The sequence below is a fragment of the Austrofundulus limnaeus genome, unplaced genomic scaffold, assembly GCF_001266775.1.
Source record: "Austrofundulus limnaeus strain Quisiro unplaced genomic scaffold, Austrofundulus_limnaeus-1.0 Scaffold20, whole genome shotgun sequence".
NCBI lineage: Eukaryota > Metazoa > Chordata > Actinopteri > Cyprinodontiformes > Rivulidae > Austrofundulus > Austrofundulus limnaeus.
Window position 1 is genome coordinate 367,709 of NW_013952422.1, and position 23,072 is coordinate 390,780.

The 23,072-nt window shown below is 39.1% G+C and overlaps 2 protein-coding genes across 6 annotated transcripts in view; one reads left to right on the plus strand and one right to left on the minus strand.

Moving 5' to 3' along the window:
• Positions 1-14,065, minus strand: part of LOC106514429 (PH and SEC7 domain-containing protein 1) — a 17,105-nt gene extending 3,040 nt beyond the window's left edge. Inside the window, exons 1-15 of one of the 3 annotated variants that reach the window (XM_014003687.1) lie at positions 13,817-14,065; positions 12,827-12,912; positions 10,535-11,125; positions 9,280-9,361; positions 8,754-9,147; positions 5,484-6,359; positions 4,513-4,593; positions 4,323-4,435; positions 4,167-4,225; positions 3,986-4,075; positions 3,857-3,900; positions 2,275-2,441; positions 952-1,022; positions 730-875; positions 501-645 (exon numbers count right to left, since the gene is read on the minus strand). In XM_014003687.1, coding sequence (XP_013859141.1) covers positions 501-645; positions 730-875; positions 952-1,022; positions 2,275-2,441; positions 3,857-3,900; positions 3,986-4,075; positions 4,167-4,225; positions 4,323-4,435; positions 4,513-4,593; positions 5,484-6,359; positions 8,754-9,147; positions 9,280-9,361; positions 10,535-11,020 — 2,754 coding nt within the window. In that variant the 5' untranslated portion in view covers positions 11,021-11,125; positions 12,827-12,912; positions 13,817-14,065. Of the gene's footprint in view, positions 1-500; positions 646-729; positions 876-951; positions 1,023-2,274; positions 2,442-3,856; positions 3,901-3,985; positions 4,076-4,166; positions 4,226-4,322; positions 4,436-4,512; positions 4,594-5,483; positions 6,360-8,753; positions 9,148-9,279; positions 9,362-10,534; positions 11,126-12,436; positions 12,521-12,826; positions 12,913-13,816 lie in introns of those variants that run through there. The other 2 variants (XM_014003689.1, XM_014003688.1) reach the window with 2 other exon arrangements.
• On the plus strand, positions 1,973-22,407 carry LOC106514430 (zinc finger protein 664). 3 transcript variants are annotated; one of them, XM_014003690.1, is made up of 4 exons: positions 1,973-2,082; positions 12,730-12,886; positions 14,004-14,273; positions 18,835-22,407. In XM_014003690.1, exons 2-4 carry the CDS (start codon positions 12,742-12,744, stop codon positions 20,172-20,174), a joined length of 1,755 nt encoding a protein of 584 aa, XP_013859144.1. In that variant the 5' UTR covers positions 1,973-2,082; positions 12,730-12,741; the 3' UTR covers positions 20,175-22,407. The 3 variants fall into 3 exon arrangements, with proteins under 3 accessions (XP_013859144.1, XP_013859145.1, XP_013859146.1); XM_014003691.1 differs by lacking the exon at positions 12,730-12,886; XM_014003692.1 differs by lacking the exons at positions 12,730-12,886; positions 14,004-14,273.
• Positions 22,408-23,072: the final 665 nt, after the last annotated feature.

The following is a 23,072-nucleotide window of genomic DNA, read 5'->3' on the forward strand; positions in this document are numbered from 1 at the left end:
GTGTTTCTTCTGGAGGTATTTGTGTTATTTACTGTATTAATTTTCTTCATTTTAGCCTTGAAAAACAGCAGAATTTGCACATAAATGTCTATTTTCTGTCAGTCTGATGACATCATTTTAGAATATTAAATGAGATGTTATGATCATTCACTCAGTACTACTCATGTAGCCTATTTACAAAATACTTTTTTACTCGTACTTGAGTAAAAATATGTTGAAGCAGTGCTACTCTTACTTGAGTACAACTTTTGAGGTTCCACCTCTGAATGTTTCTCAATCTCACAAAGTCTGTTATGATACGATTTCAATTCAATTTAATTCAAGTCTGCCATCAGTTATGACGATATGGATCTATGTTTTCACTTTGCCTCGATGTAACTGAATCATTAATCATCAAATTGATATAGTGATGTACTGTTACACCTCTATGATGCACTGAGCATGAACTTTTAGAAACACCTCTAAACAAGGAATCAAAGTGTCCCAGTGTTAGTGTTTACCAGACTGAAAGCAGACTGTGAGCAGGGGAGGATCGGTCTGAAAAACCTCCTCTGAGAGCCGACGGCAGCGGCGAACGGAGGCGACGAGTGAAGAGCCGAAATAAAGTTGATGCGGTTGATCCAGGAATTCATCTCCATCTTGGATCTGAGGGGGAAGACAGATGCTCTTTTACTCCGACACGCTCACACCCCGCAACACAAACGCACGCCTGATTTTAAGGTAGCTTACGAGGCCTGAAAGAGAAAAACCCTCCAGTCGGCCGTCTGCAAGCGAAACACGTGAGGCTTCTTGGTGTAATCGGAGGCGCGCTCGGCCAGACAGTGATGCACGCTCACCACCTCCTCACTGTTCATCTGATCCCGGGGGTAATCATTCTGACACACAGGAAGAACCAGCGTGAAAAGAAACAGTATATTCTGAATAGCAGACTGCACGAGCCGAGTTACTGACCTTCTGTAAGTAAAGAACCATCCCCTTCAATACTCCGTAAAACATCTTCCAGCCTCTTTTCCCCCACGGAGCTGCAGACACGGAAACATTCAGTGGGTAAAAAAAACGCTCACTTAATCATGCTAACATCATGAAAACCTGCAAATTTCTGCATCCAACTACATCTCAACTACATGCCGTTGAGTGTGGAACTTATTCTGCCTCTTCCTTTTATTCAGTTTTATCTAATATGTCTCATTTTATTCATTTATTTATAATCGTTTTAAAACAGCAGTTTTGTTTGCTTTTCTGAGAAATTTCCATTCGTAGAATCAGGAAGAGTCCAGCTGTCAGATCAGATCACTAAAAAACCTACCACTTCCTGTGAACGCTATATTTGATCAATTTTTACACCTCGTCACTCTTTTTAAAAAAAAGCAGCTGTTTATGTTGCTGTTTTTCTTCGTTGCTATGCTGCATGCGCTAAAAATATCAGCATCAGGCGTTAGGATGTGACACAAACAGATATCAGTTTATCTCATCGAACACAAGAGAAACTATTTTTACTTTGGTAATGCTCAGTTTTACTTTCCATAGCTTCTGTTTTAAGAGCAGAGCTGATGGTCACGGCTGATGAGCAGTAGGATCTCTCTTTGATGCGGCTGTTCAATCAGGAAAAACATGGTGGTAAAGTAAACAATAGTCTCTCACAAACAGAGCTGACGTTTAAAACTATTTCAAACATGGTCACTTCAGATCGGGTTGTTTGCTCTGGAATCCGAGCAGCTGTTAGCTGGAGAAGTTTCAGGTGCATTTACAAGTGTTTCCTTTGTCGGTGGGTGACATCCTTCGTAGTTTCCATCATCAGCTGTAAATTTATTTTAAAAGCCACATGACAGAACATACCCTCCATTACAGACCCCACAACCATGTAGGAGTCATTATGTCATGTGTAATATCCCAGCTGAACCAGTAGGTGTCACGTCTGTAATGTCTGGAAATTTCCATCAAGGTGGTTAATTGTTCTTCAGCTGACAGGTGTTGCTGGTTGGGAAGACTAAAGAGCTTTGGCTTTTGCTCCAGTCCACTAATTTTTGTTTAAAGACAGTTTTTGGAACTTTATGGACCATAGATACATGAAGGAACGTGCTGGTGAGTGATAAATATTCTCTTTATGGGATGGAAAGTGTTTGGAGTTATTTTTCTGAGACACAAAAAGCCAGTCGTAGAACATGAGTGTTAGTTTAAATAATATTAATCCTCGGTCTGACAGTCCAGATCAACACTCATCACTGAGTAAGCTTTTGATGCAGTCGCTTGTGTTGTGGTGTTTCTTGTACTCACTGCGTTTGCCATTGATGTCGGCGTGGATCTTCCTCTGGAGGAATCCCTCTTTGACCACAGTGGCCTTTTTGTCATGAGGAACATCCTGGAAAGGGTTTGCTTTGGAACGTAGAGACATGTTGTCACCGTCATTCTCATCCACCAAGTTCTTCAGCTCCTCTTCGTCACTTGAAATGAAAACACAACCGGAGTGTGAGACAAGCGAGAGCAAATCTCTGTGTGAAGGCTGAGTCAGCATTAACAGTTGTTTCCTTACCATTAGTTTCTTCTGTATGAGTTTTACATACAGAAGTTTACATAAGTACAACATTTTTTATGCCGTGACTTTATACTTTTGAAAATGACTGCAAAATATTACCCCATTTTAAAAAAAATAAAACAGGTAGATCATTTTAAGTCCTTCAAAACATTTTTTCTCTTTGAAACCTGCTCTATTTAGTCTTCTCTCCATTTTGTTGAATCTTAATAATTTTAGCCTTTAGCTACTCTTTTGATCATTTTAGCTTTAGGCTGAAGTTTTGCTTCTTTTATTTTTTTTTAGCATCTGGATACATATTTTTATATTTTGCAAATTTTAGCTATAGGCTACATTTCATTTTAGCAAATTTTAGCTTTTAGATACATTTTTGGATTTTAATTTTTTTGTGTGCAAATTTTACATTTTTAGCTTTTTTTGCTAATTTTAGTTTTTGACTTTTTTTTTTTTTTTTTTTTTTTTGCAAAATTGAACTTATGGCTACTTTTTTGATGAAATAGCTTTTAGCTACTTAAACTTATTTTAGCTTGTGGTTACATATGTTATACTTTATAATTTTAGCTTTTAGCTATTCTCTTGATCATTTTAGCTTTAGGCTGAAGTTTTGCTTTTCTTTTTTTTAGCTTCTGGATACATATTTTTACATTTGGCAAATTTTAGCTATAGGCTACATTTCATTTTAGCAAATTTTAGCTTTTGGATACATTTGGATTTTAATTTTTTTGTGCAAATTTTACCTTTTTAGCTTTTTTTTGCTAATTTTAGCTTTTGACTATTTTTTTGCAAAATTGAACTTATGGCTACTTTTTGATGAAATAGCTTTTAGCTACTTTTTAAACTCATTTTAGCTTGTGGTTACATATGTTTTACTTTATTTTAGCTTTTAGCTACATTTTGTTTTTGCAAATTTTAGCTTTTTGCTAAATTTAACTTGTGTTTAAAAGTTTTTTCTGCAAATTTCAGTTTTTGGCTACAAAATTTTTATATTTTACCTTTCAGTTAACATTTGCCCATTTCAGCTTTGAGATAAATGTATGGCAAATTTTAGCTGTTTTGCTGATTTTAGCTTTCACTAAGCCTAGCCATGTGCTCCTGTTTGGCTAGTTTTAGCATTTAGCTATGGATTAGCTAATTTTAGTTTCCCGCTACACTTCATCTAACTTTCTTTTTGTTTTTACTGTTATAGCTCATTTAGTTTTCAATGTTAACATTTTAGCTTGTGTTCTGAATGCTTCAGCTTTTTCAACACTCAGCGTTCACTGCCTTCTCACAGAAAGTGCTCATTTCCTGATTCATGTAATTTATTTTCTGACAGTGTCGACTTACACAGCCCACTCCAGAGGTTCACTCTTTATGGAGTTGTAAAGACTCTGCGTGAGGAAAAGAAAGTGGGTTTAGTCATTTTAAACTGTCATGGTTTTTTATGATTCACAGAAAGAAATGTGCCAATTTTACTTTTAACAGATCCTTGTTGAAGTTCTCCCCTTCATTCATCCCATCCAGGTTGGACACAAACTTAGAGGATGACATTGCTTTTCCTACAAGCTGTTAAACACAACACAATGCAAACTGAATGAAAACACTTATCTGTCCAACACAAAGTCAAAAACAAAATGTACAGCATTGTCAGCTTTACCTGTCCATGCAAGTCAGTGTTGAGAAGCATCACAGCGCATGTCAGAGCCAACACAGCACCTGAGGATATATTTTTAAAAAAAGCAGCAATGACACACAAAGTAAGTCTGTCTGCTGCATCAGGTAAATCTTTGACACATCCTATAATCTGACGCACCTGGAGAGGAGAAGGAGTCAGGGTTGCCCTGATGGAAGCGGTTGGAGAAATGCTGCAGAACACGCTCTCTCTCCTGAGACTCTCCTATCAGAACCACCACCTTCAGAAAAGACCTGAGGATAAAAGAATAAAATGCAGAATATTGTTTTTTATAGGAGAAACCCTCTTTAAGCTTCTCTGTAATTCTCACCTGAGGGCTTGATCCAGAGTTTGTCCAGTGAAGTCAAAAAACTGAAGATATTCCTCTCCAACAGCACGACTGAAGTCATTGCTAAACAGAAAACATAAATATTACGGGTCAAAGCTTTAACTAAATGATAATGCACAATAATTTAAGGACATTTAGCTGGATCCATAGTAAAAGGAATGAATAAGACAAAATTTGAAAAGTTGTTTTTAACATTGACTTGAGCTGAAATGGAGGAAATGATGTAATGAAAGCAAAAAAATCTTCGGCATTCGAGCCAAGTATTTAAAGAAACTTGTTAAGTTGCAGCTTATAGGAAAACAGTCACCTTTTACAACCATTAAAGCATTACTAATAATGACCTAAACAAAAACAACCTGGTTCTAAGCTTATTTTTCAGTGTGATAACATATTTTCCACAACGTATGTAAATCAAATGGGGGGAAAAAAAATTGGGTGTGAAAAGAAAGAAATCCTTTAGTCATTATATCCTGTCCAGGGTTGCTGAGTTACAAAACATTCATTTTTTTTCACTTCAGCTAAATCTGACGAAATAGAAATTAAGCCAAAGAATAGCTCCAAGAGCTATTTAGGTTTTAGTGGTACAGTGTCCTTTTGACTGGATGTACCGTCCTCTACAGCCTTCATAAAAGACCACAGGCTGGACTGAAAACATTCTTATGATGCTGAAATCTTAGAAACAATCCTAATGATATGATGGTATTTAAAAAGGAAAAAAATATGGATAATAGGTTGTACTATGAAAAGAAGCAGGCTTTTTAATATTAACTGTGGGACTACTCATATGAGTTTTATTATAAAGTCCAGAGAAGCTTTCTAAAAAATAACCACAATGTTAATTAATTATACATTATCCACAGGCAGCTCTAATATTTGTCATTATACAAAAAAAGGAAACAAAAATATGCACTAGGTTTAAAATACATTTTTGTGAAATGTAAAGGTGTTCTTACTCTTTATCAATGTGTTTCACCACATCTGCTCGTTCTACGTTGTCCAGGTTAAAGAGGCGTTCGGCGAGTTTCCGGGCCTTCTCTCTGTCCACCTCACCTCCGTTCATGAACGGCGCCGCTGGGTCGGAGGTTTCGTGTTGCCCTCCGTTTGCTACAACTTTCTGAATGTCCCCATCGTCGGTCGCCACAACATCTGCTGCCTGGTCTGACATCCCCTCCGGTTTGTCCGACGGGTTTAACTCGGCCTCCTCTGTCTCAGTCTCAGACAGCTGTTCTGAGGCGTCTGACTCGTTCTTCTCAGGTAGCGTTGGCTGAGATGACTGTTCGTCCAGCTCTGATGGTCCTGCCGGTTCCTGCAGCCGTGTGATTTCAGTTTCAACGCTAGCTGTCTGCGCTGGCTGATCAGGGTCCCCTGGTTGCTCTGGATTTTCAGATGCACAGGTTATCTGCTCCGTCAGCAAAGACTGTCCTAACGAGTCGGAATCCTTGGCTGGCTTTTCAGCCGTCTGTTGCTCCGAATCGAAGTTTTCAAGCTGAAGGATGTCCTGCGAAGCTGTTTGTTCTGAACAATTCATCTCCTCGAGATTTTCAGTCACCTCTTCTCTCTCTGGCGAGTTTTCTGCCTCCTGTGTTGGAGCTTCTTGGTTGTTCACAGCCTCTGACTGCTCAGGGTCCACATTCTGATCCACATCTTCACACATTTCTAACTCTTCAGGCTGAACATCGAGGTCTTTGTGTAACTGTACCGGTATCCAAACTTCCCTCTCCTCCCCTGAGTGTAAATGATCGTCCAAAAGCTCCGGCTCCTCCAGATCTAACGGCTGATCTGTAGCTACGTTCAGTCCAGTGTCAGTCTTTGGTTCTGCAGGTACCTCCCTTAAAATGTGAACAGAACACATGGTTATTGTTTCAGTAAATTAGCATAAAAAGCACAATGAGGTAGAAAATACTGTCAATTCAATGCAAAACTGACTCTTTTGCTTGTTTCTTTTCTTTTCCCTTTTTTTTATAGGCTTTTGTGTGAGAGGATAAAAACAGTCATTAAATTCTTTCCAGTCCATTTTGATTATGAACGCTCTATTTTACAGTCATTATTCAACACTGAATCGAAAAGCAGAAGTAGTGTATAACAATGTCCGTGTTGCTTTTATTGGAACTCAGAGGGGAAGTGACAACAAACTGCTGACAGTCAAATGTAGTTCAGATTACCTGGTTCGATGTATGTTCGCACCAATAAACAAACGGCATATGAGCATCAACACCACGTTAGCTGTCAAGCAAGGTGGTGGAGGGCTGATGGTTTGGCCCAGTTTGGCAGACGATATACCAGGACACCGTGGAGTCACTGAGCTGAACATGAAGCCCTTTTTGTATAAAGTATTTTGAAATCTAATGTGAAATGAGCTCTCAAAACTGAGAAAAAAAGAAACCACAATCTCCCTCGCTACAGCTTATTGGGCGCCAAGTGTAATAAAAAATGTCACTTAGTAACACATCTAATTATTTAGCTCATTTTCTGAGCATAAAATCCTAACATTTTCTTTAGCACACTGTTCTTTCATTTTGCTCATTTTACCTACATGTAGAATTTAAATGTTAAGTAAAATATGTAAAATTTAATTAATTGAAATTCTAAATGTAAATGTTAAATGGTAATGTTGAAATTAATATTGAAGTATTTCAGAATGGAACGCAGCCTTTGCTGGTGGTGCTCAGCTCCTCCTGTTAATAATTCATCATCCTGAGACAACAGCAACCGCTACTGCTGCTAATGTTGCTAACGCTGCTAATGTTGCTAACGCTGCTAATGTTGCTAACGCTTCCTTTAAAGGACATCAAACTCGCAGCTGTAGCCGATGTTCGAGCTGCACTTCAAACTGCTGGACCATCGGTACCATTCATTTTGTTTTCAATCAACACATTTTGAATTTAGATTTTAAATGCCATCTTTAGCATTGTTAGTAGCGTTGGCTAACCAGCAGAGGTTTATAGTGAATGAGTATATTTAATTCGTTACAGTACTTAAGTAGTTTTTTTGAGGATTGGTAATTTTACCAATTGTTTTTTAAACAGCTACTTTTTATTTCGTTACATTTTAAAGCAAAAAAAGGATACTTGTACTTCTTTACTTTAAAAAATGTAACACCTAGATACTTGTTACAAAATTAGATCTGTTCGAACTCATCATGAAAGATGTTTCTGCAATCTAAAAGATGAAGTGTTGAATTTACTCAACAGTCATGTCAACTGGCTCCACTGAGCCAGGTTGAGTAAATTCAGCAAATAATATACATGCATTGCTCAATTTACTCAACCTGGCTTAGTTGAACCAGTTTGGTTCAGTAAATTCAACAGTTTATTTCTTAATGTGTAAAAGTACTGTTAATTTTCCAATTTTTGTGAACAGTTTTATGACTTTTACTTCAGTAGTTTTCTCATCAGTGAAATTTATTTTTTACCAGTCATTTTCTGTTTTATGTAATTTTACTTATTTTTTTTCAAGTACTTTATAGACCTCTGCTAACGAAGTCATTCGTCATGCGACAGATGTCAACTTTAGCTGCTGCTAACCCTACAAACTCTGCTGAAGATGGTATTAAAAATCTAATTTCAAAATGTGATAATTGAAAACCATATGGATGGTACTTGTGGTTCAGCAGTTTAAAGTGCAGCTCGGACACCGGCTGCAACTGTGTGTTTGTCTTATTGGCAGCTTTAGCTGTGTTTGTAGCATTAGCCTTTGTTATTGTCTCAGGATGATGTCGTCCTAAAGAGTCGAGCACCAACAACATAGACTGTGTTCCATTCAAAAATACTTAAATGTAAACTTCAACATTTTAAGATTTAACTTTTGAATTTAGGATTTAATATTTACGTATATTATTTAACATTTAAATGTTGTCAATAAACTAATGTTTATTTAGTAAAAAAAATAACAAAATATAAGAATAAAATGTTAATGCGAAATATTCAACTAGGATTTTACACTCAAAATGAGCTAAATAATGAAAATGTTAGTGACTTTATTTTTCACAGTTGCCGCCCCATAACAGCCATGGTAAAATAAAACATGCAAGAAAATATGCATCATGTTCATGCCTACACTAACCTTTTTCACCCACTTTATACAAATGTCAGGAAAGTGTTAGCTGAAGTTACTGTGTTAAAGGTTGGGTCTACTTTTCTATCCAAGCAATAATAAGAAACAAAAGTTGTTCTCTTGGTGGTTATTTGTTAACAGAAATTTGCTGTTCTTCTTTTTATACTCACGCAGTTTTGAGAAAGGTGACACTTTTGGCTTCGTCACTTTCTTCCTCGTTGTAAACGTTAGTCACACTCTTCTCCTCATCCTCATCATCCTTTGCTGAAGTCTCCTCTTCCTCGTTGAAACCGTTGGTCACACTCTGCTGTTCTTGAACCTCGCTGCTGTCTTCGTTTTCCTCGTTGTCCTCAACACAACTTGCTGAAGTTTGTTCCACCTCTGAGTCGTCTTGCTCAGTCAGCAGAACGCTGACCTCTTGTTCCTCTTCTGGTTTCAAGTCTATAAAATCCTCCACAGCATCGCCTGAGCATCGGATATCCTCAGCCGTTTCTGTAAAGTCCTCTGTTGCAACAACAGCTGACTCTAAGGGACGTTCCCCATCTTGCTTTAAAACCGTCTTTGCTTGAATTTCAAGATTTGTCAGAAATGAGTGACCAAGACAAGATAGACAAACACAGATGTCCTCTCAATTCAATCAAAACATGACCAAAGATTCTGTATTTTATGTCTGTTAGAAGTGTTTATTCAACATACCGTCGTCAGTGTCTGGCTGCTCGTGTGTTGAGTCTTCCTTTTCCTGTGTCTTCGGTTCTTTCACATCTGCAGAATCACATGTCTGGAAATTGCAACACAGGCCATTTAACATTAGTTGAGAGAGAAACTTGTGATTACCAGTGAGTTCATGAAGCTGATCTCTTGAGTGTCACCTGACCAATATCATGTCTACTCAGCCTACTGCAGCAGCCAGTATTAGTAAAAGAAAACAAAGTACAGTTCAAGTTACAATGAATGAAGTGTTAAAGGAGACATATCATACTTTTAAATCCTTATTTTTCACATTTAAATCATTCAGTTGGGGTCTTTAGAAAGTGGAACTGCAATGCTTTGGTCTGAATTACTCCTTATTGTAACTCCTCAAGCCCCTCTTTCACCCCTTTTCTGAGCTGTGTCTCAGATAACTCATTTTAAGGCTGTCTCTTTAAATCCAGATGAGTTGATTCACAGCTGCACCCCCATCAGCTTCCAGAGTGGTCCATTCTAGTTTGATAGAGGGGTTTATGACTATTTAGCAGCGCAGAAGTGTTTATTTACCAATTAATTAAAAGATGTCAACAATGGAAGGCATGCCCATCCAGCCTGGAACCAGAGTCTGACCCAGAGTGAGAGGAGGATGAAAACGACCAAACTGTGGTTTGTAAGTCCAGACCTTATTTGGCAGTTTCCTCGCAAATACTTCATAATTCAGAAAACATAATAGGTAACAGAGAAACTGAATTGAAAAATATGACTCAAACAGAATATAAGATATCTTTGCAGCACCAGGAGAGACTAAACTCAAATTTTCTTCACTCCTAGAGACTCTTAAGTGCACAACAAAATGAATTTAATGACTAAAAAAGTGGATTTTGCATGATATGTCCCCTTTAATAACAAGTGTGTGTGTGTTGTGTATTTGCTACATAATGGACTAGTTTCCAGAAAAACACAGCCTTGTGGGGACCCACTGCTCCACATGGGGAACAAAGCCTGGTTCCCACGGGTACAAATGCCGATTTTGGGTGGGGGATTAAGTTTAGGCTAGATTTAAGGTCAGGTATGTACTGAGGTGGTTAGGTTTAGGGTAAAGGGTCAGGGTTAGGCTATAGAAATGACTGGGAAATAAATAGAAGTCAATGCTAAGTCCCCACAAGGATAGAAAAACCAACATGTGTGTATTCATACAAATAGATAAAGTTTCAACAGAAGCATGAAGACATCACACCCCTCTCTTGTTGTAATCCTCACATACCTGAGTGTCGTTTCCTGAGCATGCAACAGTTGAGCTCAGTAGCTCGGCATCATCCGGTTCCTCTTTGCCCCACTGCTCCAAAAGCTCAACATCAGCCTCTTGAAGCCAGTGAAACGAGGGGGAAGTGCTGATTAGACTCGTAAAGTCCAGCTCATTGGCCAAGCTGCTGTCAGTCATGAGTAAAGAAGTCTCTGTGCAGGAATCGTGCATGTCCCATTCCACTGTGGCAACAGAAATTGGAGGGCTGGTACAGGTGAAGGTCTGAGCCGACCAGGTTTCCTCACCCTCCTCTGCCTCTTCAGACACATCACCTGCCTTTGGCTCGTCTCTGAACCTCATCTGCACTTGTGTCTCGCCCCACACCATGACCTCCTTTGCTCCATTGATGCTCTGCTGGCCTGTCGAGGTCCGACACTCTTGTTCAGGCTGAGGAAGAGCTGCTTCCACACAGTCTGGCATGGAGGAGCATGCGTTTTCCTCCTCCATGAGCTCCTCTCAGCTTTGAAAGACACTTGAAGCTGTCAATCTACAAAATGTCCTCCGCTTCTGGATTAGGGGTGATCGATTTGTGAAGCGCCATTGTTGTGAGTCCTTGAGGAGAAGAGAAATACAGATTATTTAATTTAAAAATAAAATTCCAGCCAAAGCAGCATAATGATTTCCTTCAATTTGGGATTTGTTGTCTCTTGACTGTTTAGTGAACCTTCCTAACAGCGTTATCCACCAAGAAAAAAGCCTACATGCATCTCACTTTTGTAAGTTTTAACGTCCCTGTTTGTAAAAATCCCCAAAAGACATTTCTACTTCCTGACTGAAGAAATCAGCAAACAAATGAGCGAGGGAAACGGGTTGAGAATGGAGGCGAAGGGTGGGGTTAGAGGGGCTGCTTTGGCGGGTAGCTCAGCCGTTTTCGTCCTCTGTTTATCGTTTTTTTATCACCACTTTAGCACCGGCCGACGGATAAAACCATCTGAAACCCCTGAACTGCGTGTTGTCAACACAAACAGATCATCTTTCCCCAACAAACCATAAACATATTACGTCTCATCTCGCTACATTTTAACTTGTGCTACCATTTTACGATCTTTTTCCTTTTTAATCCACACATAAATTTTCTTTTTTCTTTTCTTTTTTTTTCTAAAACTTTCTGTCTATCTGAACTTATTCTATTCACGTCACAAAACCCAACATCCGGGACAGACCCTGACCACGTTTCCTGTGTGGGTGCTCATTTCTCAGTTCCTGTCAGGGTGCAAATTAGTGCTTCAGCACAGGAGCTGAAAATGAACACAGCAAATCGTATGCAATTAACTTACACTGTAACATTTAATATAGATCTTATTTTCAAACAGTTATGTTTAGAGGGCTTCTTTGTGAGAATTAAATAGATTAAAATAGAAAATGAAGCAATAACATTTCCATAAAACCTTGAACCATCTCCAATTTGAAGCTCTGATCTATACTGTATAAACTAAAAGTGTTTCAAGTGGAAACAAAGCTGTTCTGCAGGGTGAGATGGTATCTTCTCCAGAACTGTTGTCATTTAAAACTAGAAGAATTCCTCACAGGAGTGTGAAGCTTTCTAGAAAGGATTTCTCGGATTTAAAATGAAAATAATCACAAAAACACAACAGGAAATGCCAAACATTGTAGACCTTATTTAACACTGCAGGCTAAAGGGAAGTTGCAGCTAAGCTTGGTAACTTTCTACAGCACATCACAGGTTTAGGAAGTGCAAATATAAAGAGTCATACCTGAGTGTACGAAACACGAAAAAAGAGGAGCGAGCACTATTCAAAGACGTGAAGTTATTTCTCAATGAGAATTGTTAGCGAACTGAGCAAAAATTTTGAAGAGAGATCTGTTTCAGAAGAATCTGTTTGACAGTAAAGCATGACTTACCCCCTCCAGGTGCTAAAAAGCAACATCTTATGATCAACCAGCTTGTGTGGTTTGAAGTCAAGACGTGTGGGAGGGAAAAGCAACACGGCGTCTTTACTGCTGGGAGTTCACTCACACTGAAGCACACCGGTAACACTAAACTGATGGTGTTTGAACTTGCTACACCTGACAAACAAACCACACGTCTGCTGGCGTTGGGCTGGGCGACCTTTCTGTCACACAAAGGTGCACGGAAGTCCTCGTCCTTCTTTTTTTAAGCGTCCTGTCCATGACGGTACCTGTGTCTTCCTCAGAACTCTTAGCTGATGGCAAGTTACAGGAAGGATGAGAGAACTGTCCTGAGTTGTAGCAACAAGGAAGAAAAGCTAGTTTCTGATTGGCAGATGATACCTGAGAGGCCTTGGATCACGCCCACAACCCCGGAGGCATGCAAGCACACACACAGGCCAGGTAAGGGGAGTGGCTCGACTTCATTCCTGCAGACAGTGTACACACACCAGGGACAAGTGGTAAAACCAGACAGTAGATTTAAAATTTTCACCACCTTGGCCTGCTTCGATTGGTCCACAGGATTCACACTGAAAAGCCAGTTGAACACATGCACCAATCATGACACGAAAAGAAACCAACTGGATCCTTCGGTTAAAAATACTGTAAATCTGACATTCTTCTAGTAAAATGTAATGGAGCAATCAAGTTGCAGCATGATGCCAAATAGTAAATATATGCAATAGTATGCATACACACACAAGCCCAAGCACATTAGTACCTGCAAAATGTGTAATAAACAGTTACTGCACACTGGTCAATGCTGCACAATTTACTATTACAATGCAGTTTATTTTACCTTTTTTATTTGAGTAAATTTTACAGAGAATTTTTTTTTTAAAGGTAACTATGTAAAAGCTATAAATTTACCAAACTCATTACTCAAGTATTTCTACTTATTACTGCAACTGATGTTTTAAATGCATTAATGCTCAAGTTTTAGTTTTGGGGGAAAACGAGCATATTAGCTAATTAGCTTAGCATTGATTAGCTAATTGCTATTATTCTGTATTACGAGTTTTAGAAAGGCTAGTAAATAAAATATTATAAACTTACATTTCTTACATTTTTAATATTACGTGTTATTTGTAATATACTTTTTCTAATAGTTATATACTCAAAATTTTGGCATTAACTTTTTGGAAATTCCTCAAGTTGTAGTCTACTTGTTGCAGTATAACCATATTTTTATAGGAAGTTGGATTATTTTAGACAAATCCATAATTCAAAATTTACTTGCCAAAAAGGACATTACTTTTCTTCATATTTCACACACTTTTTCTTTCCGACATTCCTCTAAATCTACAAAAGACACGACTCTCATTTGCTTACCGTACTTTATTCCAGCTGTTTTATCTCCGTGCCAGCAGGGGGCGTGCTTCAGGTCTGAGTGGGAAAAAAAGGCCTTTTCCTCGTTCTTTTCTTTTGTTGGTTCCGCACACGGCGGCAGCCAGAGCTTTAAAAAGGCTGTTTTTTTTTTTCTTTTCTTTCCTTTTCTTTTCTTTTTCCACCCCTCCAGGGACGTTTAACTTTTTTCAGACCCGGCGGGTGGTGAGGTGCTTGCAGTCTGCAGCTGCGCTGAAAAACATGGACAAGTCGAGTGAGCTGAAACTATTCCTGGAGTCGTCGCTGAACTCGATTTTCAAAGCGACCGTGAACGAAATCCTGGACTCGGTGGAGCGGACACTGTCCGAGTATCAGGGCGCGATGCAGAGGATTCAGTCTGAAAACGAGGGCCTGAAGCGGCTGCTGTTTGCACAAAAGAGTCCCGAGTCCGCTGACGGTGGAGGTACGTTCTGCTCAAATCGGTCCACGCAGAAGCTGCAGCTTCGCTCTGACTTTTTTTTTTTAAACTTGGTCTCTGCATGTTTTTTGATCGCTATCGCCCGCCGCCATTAAAAGGCAAGAGACAGTTGAATTTTGCTGTCTTGTCAGTGGGTGTGTGCATGCGGGTGTAACCGCGTTTGCTTGTCTGTTTGCAAAATATTTGATAATGAACCACTTGGCCGGTTTTAATGAGTCTGAGAATGCAATCAGTGGATAAACGCCTACAACTAATTAACTTTTGGAGTCAACCCGATTCAAGATGGCCGCCAGCTAATCGACCTTAGCTACCGAAAATATGGCTACAAATCTGTCAAATTTAGAGCTTTTGAGATGAAATTTGGCGTATTAGCTGAAGGACTTCCCAACCCATATTCTGATTAAGATTAACGTCATGCGAGTCTTTTTATCATCCACGGCCTGGCTTTCCTCGTAGGCCTTAGTTGAATGCTAGGAATCCTCATTTAATTAATATGTCTGCATCAGTTCAGCCGCAGCTGAGATATGGAAACTGCCTAATATGTAAATACACTGATTTAGAGCTATACGAGGGTGAAATAAAGTGGGAGTCACTTATTTATGTACTATCACATTTATGACAGCTAATCACTGTAAAGGATTGCGTATCACCCGTCCCGTTGCATATGAAAACGTCACAACAGTATGATCTTGTTGGTTCTGTGTTTGGGATTACTCCCAGCTACTACAACTGCAAGTTTTAGCTCAATATCTAAAACAAAAAAAGACTTGAGTTGGGGGCATTTTTTGGATTGAGGTCCTTTTTAATTGAATTAGGGTGACTCCGAAATGTATATGTCCACATACACTCCTGATCAAAATCTTAAGACCAGTSAAAAAAGTGCAAGAATTTGCATTTTGCACTATTGGATCTTAAGAAGGTTCTAAGTAGAGCTTCACAATGTTAAAAGAAGAAATCAGTGCAAGAGACAAGAACTTTTGAGCAGGGAATTGTCTGAAAACTGCATTTACACTCAAACATGATTTTTTTCAGCTGATCAAAAGTTTAAGACCATAGTCTTTAAAAGCCAAAAGCTGTGCAAACATCTGGATTCCATGTCATTTTCTGTCAAGTCTTTACACTGTCAYGACCTCCTGATGGCAAAAGTAAAAAAGCTCACTGACTTTGAACCTGGTAGGATTGTTGAGCTGCATAAGCAAGGCCTCTCACAACGTGCCATCGCTGCTGAAGTTGGACGCAGTAAGACAGTCATTTTGCATTTTTAAATGATCCTGAGGGTTATGGAACAAAAAAATCAAGTGGTAGACCCAAAAAAATTTCACCAGCTCTGAGCCGCAGGATCCGATTGGCTGTCCGTCAGTCAAGACACGGGACGGTCCTCTACCCAAATTAAGGCCATTACTGGTGCTGACTGCAGCCCAATAACCATCAGACGGCATCTGTGAGAGAAGGGCTTCAGAAACAAAAAACGTCTTCAAAGGCCACGTCTTCTTCAACGCCACAAAATTGCCCGTTTGGACTTTGCAAGGGTGCACCAAACATGGGACATTGAAAGGTGGAAGAAAGTTGTCTTCTCTGATGAGAAAAAATTTAACCTTGATGGTCCTGATGGCTTCCAACGTTACTGGCATGACAAGGAGATCCCACCTGAGATGTTTTCTACACGGCACAGTGGTGGGGGCACCATCATGATTTGGGGTGCGTTTTCCTTCAATGGAACAATGGAGCTTCAGGTTGTGCAGGGGCGTCAAACAGCAGCTGGCTATGTGGAGATGTTGCAGCGGGCATCCCTCATGACTGAGGGCCCTCGTCTGTGTGGTAATGATTGGGTTTTTCAACAGGACAATGCTGCAGTTCACAATGCCCGCCTGACAAAGGAGTTCTTCCAAGAGATTAACATCACTCTTTTGGACCATCCTGCATGTTCCCCGGATCTAAACCCAACTGAGAACATTTGGGGATGGATGGCAAGGGAAGTTTACAAAAATGGACATCAGTTCCAGACAGTGGATGGCCTTCGTGAAGCCATCTTCAACACTTGGAGCAACGTTCCCACTAGCCTCCTGGAAACACTGGCATCAAGCATGCCTAAACCATTGTTTGAAGTCATCAACAAGAGTGGTGGAGCTACTCATTACTGAGTCCTTTTATTGACACTTTGATTTCTGTTTTGGGGGGTTTTCGGGTTGTTGTTTTTTTTGAGCTATGGTCTTAAACTTTTGATCAGCTGACAAAATCATGTTTGAGTGTAAATGCAGTTTTCAATTAATTCCCCACTCAAAAATTTCTCTTACGCTGATTTCTTCTTTTAACATTGTGAAGCTCTACTTGGAACCTTCTTAAGATCCAGTAGTGCAAAACGCAAATTCTTGCACTTTTTTGACTGGTCTTAAGATTTTGATCAGGAGTGTGTTTTGAGGATTTCCTTAAAAATCAACTGATTCATAAGAGCTGATGCTAACAGTTAAGCATGCCAACAGAGGCAACTACATGATCACTACTATGATGGGGCTGGGCAATAAATCAATATTAAATTGCCAGTGCTGGGCACAGTTCCATTAAAGCACTAATAGGGGATCTAATTTCCTTATTAGTGCTTTAGGGCTTTTGCTAATTGCTAAATTTATTAGTGGATTAGCACTTGCTAAAGAAACACTAAGGTCTATAAATGTTATTGATCAACGTTAATGTTAACAGCTGAGGGTGAAAGCTGTCACATTTTGTTCATATGTGTGTCACTAAACCACTAGGTGACATATTGACAATAGATGAACCCAAATCCAGCTGTGGAATATCAATGATGAGTTTTAAGAGAGCAACATGTCAATATGTGACTCGTGTTGTCTGTTGAAGAATGTTCATGTGTTGACTGGGTTATTTTAGTGCTTTAGAATTAGCTTTTGCAAAAATTTTCTGTGTTTGTGCTTTAGAATTAGGGGACCTAAATGTTTGAGTTAGTGTTTTAGGGCTAGTGGAACAAATTTTTAGATTAGTGCTGCCCACCACTGTGTATTGCGATAGACTTGTGCTCAATTTCAGTAGAAAATAATAATATATCGTGACAGAAACATAATCGATATCAATGAAAAAATTGTTCAGTAGAATTTCGATAATGCCACTGAACTCTGATCCAGAACTGCACATCATGTATGTAGGCTTTAGTCGCTCTACCTCTCATGGCCCAGCTAAGCAACAACCTGTTGAGTAACATGCACAGTACCAGCTCCTTGTTTCACCACTGTGCCTCATAACTGCTTAGAAATAAAAAGAATTACATAGAGGAAAACCTTTTTTTTCCTCCTCGTCCTTATTTCAAAGAGGTTTAAATAATTATTTATCAACTGATATGCAAAGCTTTTATCGTGATATATTATTCAGCTACATCACCCAGCCCTAATCGGTTCATTTCAATGGTTATAGTTTGCAGCCAAAAGATTTATGCGATTTTAAAAAAAGAAAAACTGCAAGTATTTCCTGTAACACAGCACTGTTCCTACTGTAACGGTAGTGCTCTGCATACTAATGTTGTAAAAGTCTTTAAATCATTATTTGTAATTTTAATAATATGCCGGAGTGGCTCTTACACATTTAGACTTTTTTTTAATTAAACCCTTATAAATCAGTTTAATGTTAAAGTCACCAATATGTGAACTTGTGTTTACTTTATAACTGTTGTAAACATTGCAAACATCAGCTCTGCACCTTCATGTTGTATGTGTGTGCTAGAAATAGTAATTTATCTAAAAGACAACAGACTTTCATTGTTGGGGTCCTCCAAAAAAACCTTTCACGTACCTTTTTATGAACAGAACCTCGTTCAAGCAGGTGTATTTATATCGCCCAGACCAGCTGAAAAAACGGGTTGCACTAATTATTATTAACATAATAATAATTTAGAGCATATGTTCTCAAACTACAGTCCCAGGGGTCCGCGAGCTGTGTCTTGAGGGTCCTCAAAAAAAATTCGTTAAATTGTTAATTTGTTTTTTTTATGCATATGGGGAATAAGGCACTAGTAAAACAAACATATTAAACTAAACATATTTTTACCATGGCATTTAAGGGTTAAAATTACAAAAATTATTAACAGCATGGGGTTTGTGAGGGGTTTTTTTTTCACCCTTGTAAGGGGTCCCCAGACCCAAAAAGTTTGAGAACCCCTGATTTAGAGTGTGAAAACTGGTGTTACTATCATCACTGAACTAGGTATAAGAGGTAAGAAAGACATTGAAATCTGCATCTCAGCTCAACAGGTAAATGCAGGCTGGAAGAAGAAAAATAAAAACGTGGGTATGCGTAGGTTTAAGCAGGTATCACATAATTAGCAGTTTGTATCTCTTTAAAAGTCAGTATGAATTTTGGATTATGTGAAACTTCTTATAGATCAGTTCATTGTGGTTAGAGCTCCCTCTAGTGGAAATGAATATTTCCACTATTGCAGTCAGTTTGTTTAGGTTTGTCACATCTGTAGGTTTATCAAATATTTTTGCAGCTATCAAGATAAATTTTTTTTAATCTGTTCTTTATTCTTGCTTCCAACTTTTAGATTCATGTGAACAAGATGCCACTGAGCAGTTTACCGCCCCGGAATGGCCCGATCAACCCTCCAGCTCCTCCCAGGGAACATTCAAGGTGTCCATATGCAGCAGCGACAAGAAGAGCTCCAGGAGGAAAACTAAAGGCAAGATTAGGGAGAGTCCAGTCTCTGCTTCGTTTGACGTGCAGGCAGATCAAACAGGTGAACAACCGTGTGCCAACACATCCAACGAAATCTCACTTCCTGTAAACCCACAGTCTAGCATGAATGAAAATGGAGCCATTGACCTGTCGCAGCCAGCGTTGTTTTTTGACATGATGATGAAGTCCATGCAGACTGATGGAAACTTCATTAAGACTGAAGATGAGGAGACGGAGGCGCTGCCTGTTCCTGATGGTTTGCCTCAACCACAGCTGAAGCAGGAGCCTGATATGGATCCAGAGGAAGGCAGCTCACAGGAGGTGGAGCGGGAAGAAACGTCTAATCACAGCGATTCGGCGGCGGATGAGTTTCTAGGAAAGGGTAGCATCATTTTTAGCTGTGCCGCCTGTCCGGAGACTTTTACAGACGAAACGTCGCTCAATATCCACCTCAAGACTCACAGCGGCGAGGAAACCCACGACTGCAGCATCTGCGGAAGACGCTTCGGTCGGATCAACCTCCTCAAATCCCACATGCGCTCCCACTCGGGAGGAAAAGCCTTCATCTGCAACATCTGCAACAAAGCATACACGCACGCCCGGCAGCTCAAGATCCACAAGAGCAGCCACACCGGAGAGAAGCCGTTCTCCTGCTCGTTCTGCAGGAAGCGTTTCAGCGCGCACAACCTGCTCAAAGCGCACATGCGGACCCACACCGGAGAGAGGCCCTACGTGTGCCGGCAGTGCGGCAAAACCTTCAGCAACCCGGGGAACCTGTGCATACACAGGAGGCTGCACACGGGCGAGAAGCCGTACTGCTGCGCCCACTGCGACAAACGGTTCAAAGTCCTGGGCGACCTGAAGATCCACACCAGGACCCACACGGGAGAGAGGCCGTACAACTGCGAGATCTGCAAGAAGACCTTCAGCCAGATGAGCCACGTCACCATCCACATGAGGATCCACACGGGAGAGAAGCCGTTCAGCTGCGCCTACTGCACCAAGAGCTTCAGTCGCTCGGGTCACCTGAAGAGACACGAGCTGCTGCACACCAAAGAGACACTGTTCCCCTGTGCCCAGTGCGGGAAGGCCTACACCGACAAGTCCTCGCTCAAAAAGCACATGAAGTCGCACGCGTCCAAAGAGCTGAAGGAGCAGAGCGAGGTGAGCACCAGCGACGCTGCAACAACAACAAAGCTTGAACCTTAACCTGAACTGTTCCCAGACACCATCAGAATCCAAGTTGAGATGAGGAATCAAGTCTGAGTATGAAATATGGCTAAAATACACTTTCATTCAGTTTGAAGTACTTAAAATGGATATTTTTCAAATACTGTATTGTTTTTGTCAAAGTCTTGAAATGGAGTAAGTGGTTGCTTCTGTCTTTTGTGTGTGTGTGTGTGTGTGTGTGTGTGTGTGTGTGTGTGTGTGTGTGTTCACAAATTAGATTTCTGGCTTCTGAAAACTTTCGGGTTTTAATCTGTTTAAACTGGATTAACTGGAATATTTGCCATATTTCAATCTAAAACAGAGGTGGGCAACAGACTTTTCCGGAGGACCTTTTATGATTTATTGAAAATGATTGTAGTCACATTGGGCCCAATCATGTTTCCTGCATCTATCATATAGAAAAAAAAATCACTTTCATGCGTGACATTTGTTGCGTCTTTGATAATTGTTGATTGCTTTGTAAATATGCTCTTTCTGATACATGTCTATGGTTTGAAATCACCCCCCCCCCCCTTTCTGTTTTTACCACTAAGGACAGGTTTGTAGAACATATGACATTCTTGATTGGAATATATTAACTCATTCAGCATATTATTATACAGTTATTTCCTGTGAACAGACACTAGGAACAGTTCATTTAATCAATTCTTTGTTAGGGGGGCTGCAATTCCTGGTAGGTGCAAACATTAAATTTAACTATGCAAAGTTTAGGTCAATGTAATGAACAAGTTTCAAAGGTGGTCTTTAATTAACCATGCAGAGCATTAAGAACAGATTCTTATTTACAATGCTGATCTGGCAAACATTCATTCATTTCTTGTCAATATTCACTAAGTAACTAGTAGTTATCAATCATTTTGTTCAAGGATGTCAAAGACCAGATGACAAACATGGTACAGTGATCACTTCTGGACCTTAGACTGTATTTTGACCATGTTTGCCTTAAAACCAGTGCTTAGAACAGACTGAGTGGGATAGAGAATATTTTTATTTGACAGTTTTTTTTTTCCTGTGTTAAGTGACCTATCATGGTTAAAGCTGTGTCACATAAGAGCAAATCTTGCACAACTCAGCCTCAAACTTGGATATTTTACATTCAGAGCTTTAAACACAATAAAATGAATGTTTTTTTTTTAATTTAAATAATTATAAACAATTGTTTTATCCAATAACCACAAGTCAGTTATTTGGTTTAAAGCATCTTTTCCCAAACATTTCAGCTTCTGACCTACAAAATGTGAGCAGCAGAACCTTATGACAGTTTGTCTTAGCCAAGAAACAAGAATTATGACAAAAACTGTCCTGGTATAGTTGAATTATGGCAACACATTTTATTTTGTATTAATTATTGCGAACAAATGTAGTTTGCAATTATTTCTAAGTTAAATTTGTTTTTGGCAAACATCTCAAGACCTGTAACATTTTTATTTTTATGACCCATAATTAGGGCTCTCAACCCCAACTTGGCCAACCACTGGTTTAAACATTTACTTGTTTAATTACCAGCTAAAGCTTGTAAGTTCCAAAGAAGCTACAAAATGAACCTTGATTGAAGATTTAATTCAGGCTGAAGTTTGGTCATAAAGCTGTAGTTGTTCTAGTTCAATGCACTGCTGCTGTTCCGTAGTTTCTAAGTGTTGGCACTGTTACATGAATTATAACTTCATTGGAAAGCTCTGCTGATCATGTTTCTTTGTGCACAATAAATCGGTACAGATAACTGTTCTGTGGATGGTTCTAGCACTAAATTATAATGGTTGTAGTTGCAAAGACCAACACTTATATTCTGGCATCAGGTAACTTGTTTTAACACCTAATCAAAGTAGTTTAAGACAACCAATAAAAAGCTGTAAATAATGACAGTGTAAGATTAGCAGATCCATCAAAATGCACATATCGAATGCGCTTAGTGTTAGTGACAGTGTTGCTGTAAATATCCTGTATCGATCACATGCGTTCAGATTAATGGCAGTTTCTGTAAGTACTGTGGAACTTTTTCAAGATGTGAAGTTTAATAGTAATACCACAAAATATGGACAATTTTTATATCATTTTTTGAGACCTTACATCTTCAGTTTGTCGTGGCAGCTGGTTGATGTATATTCTGTAATGTTTGCAAACGCATGAATTACAGTACAGTTAGTCTTTACTCATAGACTTTGTGATTTGATGTGAACTGTGTCTGAATTAAAGAAATATGTTAATCCCAAAATACCGTCCCTTTTTTTAATTCATGTTCTGACTTTGAAAAATCAGGAATCAATCAGTAACCTGCGTTATTCAATTCAATTTACTGAGTCCAGAACTGTGATGTCTTTTCCAGTGGATGTGGACTGAAGGGGTTAATGTGAGGTTTTCCTCTGTCATACATTATTTTTGTTTGATTTTTCAAGAAATTAAAAAAAATACATTTGTAGCACATCTTTAACTCCATATTCAATCCTGACAGAAAAATGTAAAGTTGACGTTGCTAACTAAAAATTACAGAGCCTGTCCAGTGACATTGAATTTAATAAATTAATACATGACCTTTAGATAATTATTGCAGTCATTTCCATGCAGAGGAAAGAGGAGGTGTTGCATTCAAGAACAGTAAAAAAAAAGTTTCCCGACACACCTAGGGTGTTCATTTGTCATCTCATAAATACTATGAAAGACGTGGTTGTACATAAAAAGAACTCAAATGTTTTCCTTTAGCTGCAGCTTGCTAACTAATAGAACCCTGGCCTGATTAGCAACTTTTTTTTCCACATACTAATGGTGTCTTTCTGAAAGTGTCTGTTTTTAACAAGGAAACACTGAAAATATGAGGTCAAAGATTGATCTCACATATGCGTTTAAAATGATTATACAAGATTTTAATAAATTATTTAAATA

Coding starts and splice junctions, on each gene's coding strand:
- LOC106514430 (XM_014003690.1), top strand. CDS start 12,742: ATGGCAAGTTACAGGAAGGATGAGAGAACTGTCCTGAGTTGTAGCAAC. Junction 12,887..14,003: donor CAAGCACACACACAGGCCAG/GTAAGGGGAGTG, acceptor CCACCCCTCCAG/GGACGTTTAACTTTTTTCAG. Junction 14,274..18,834: donor CGAGTCCGCTGACGGTGGAG/GTACGTTCTGCT, acceptor TCCAACTTTTAG/ATTCATGTGAACAAGATGCC.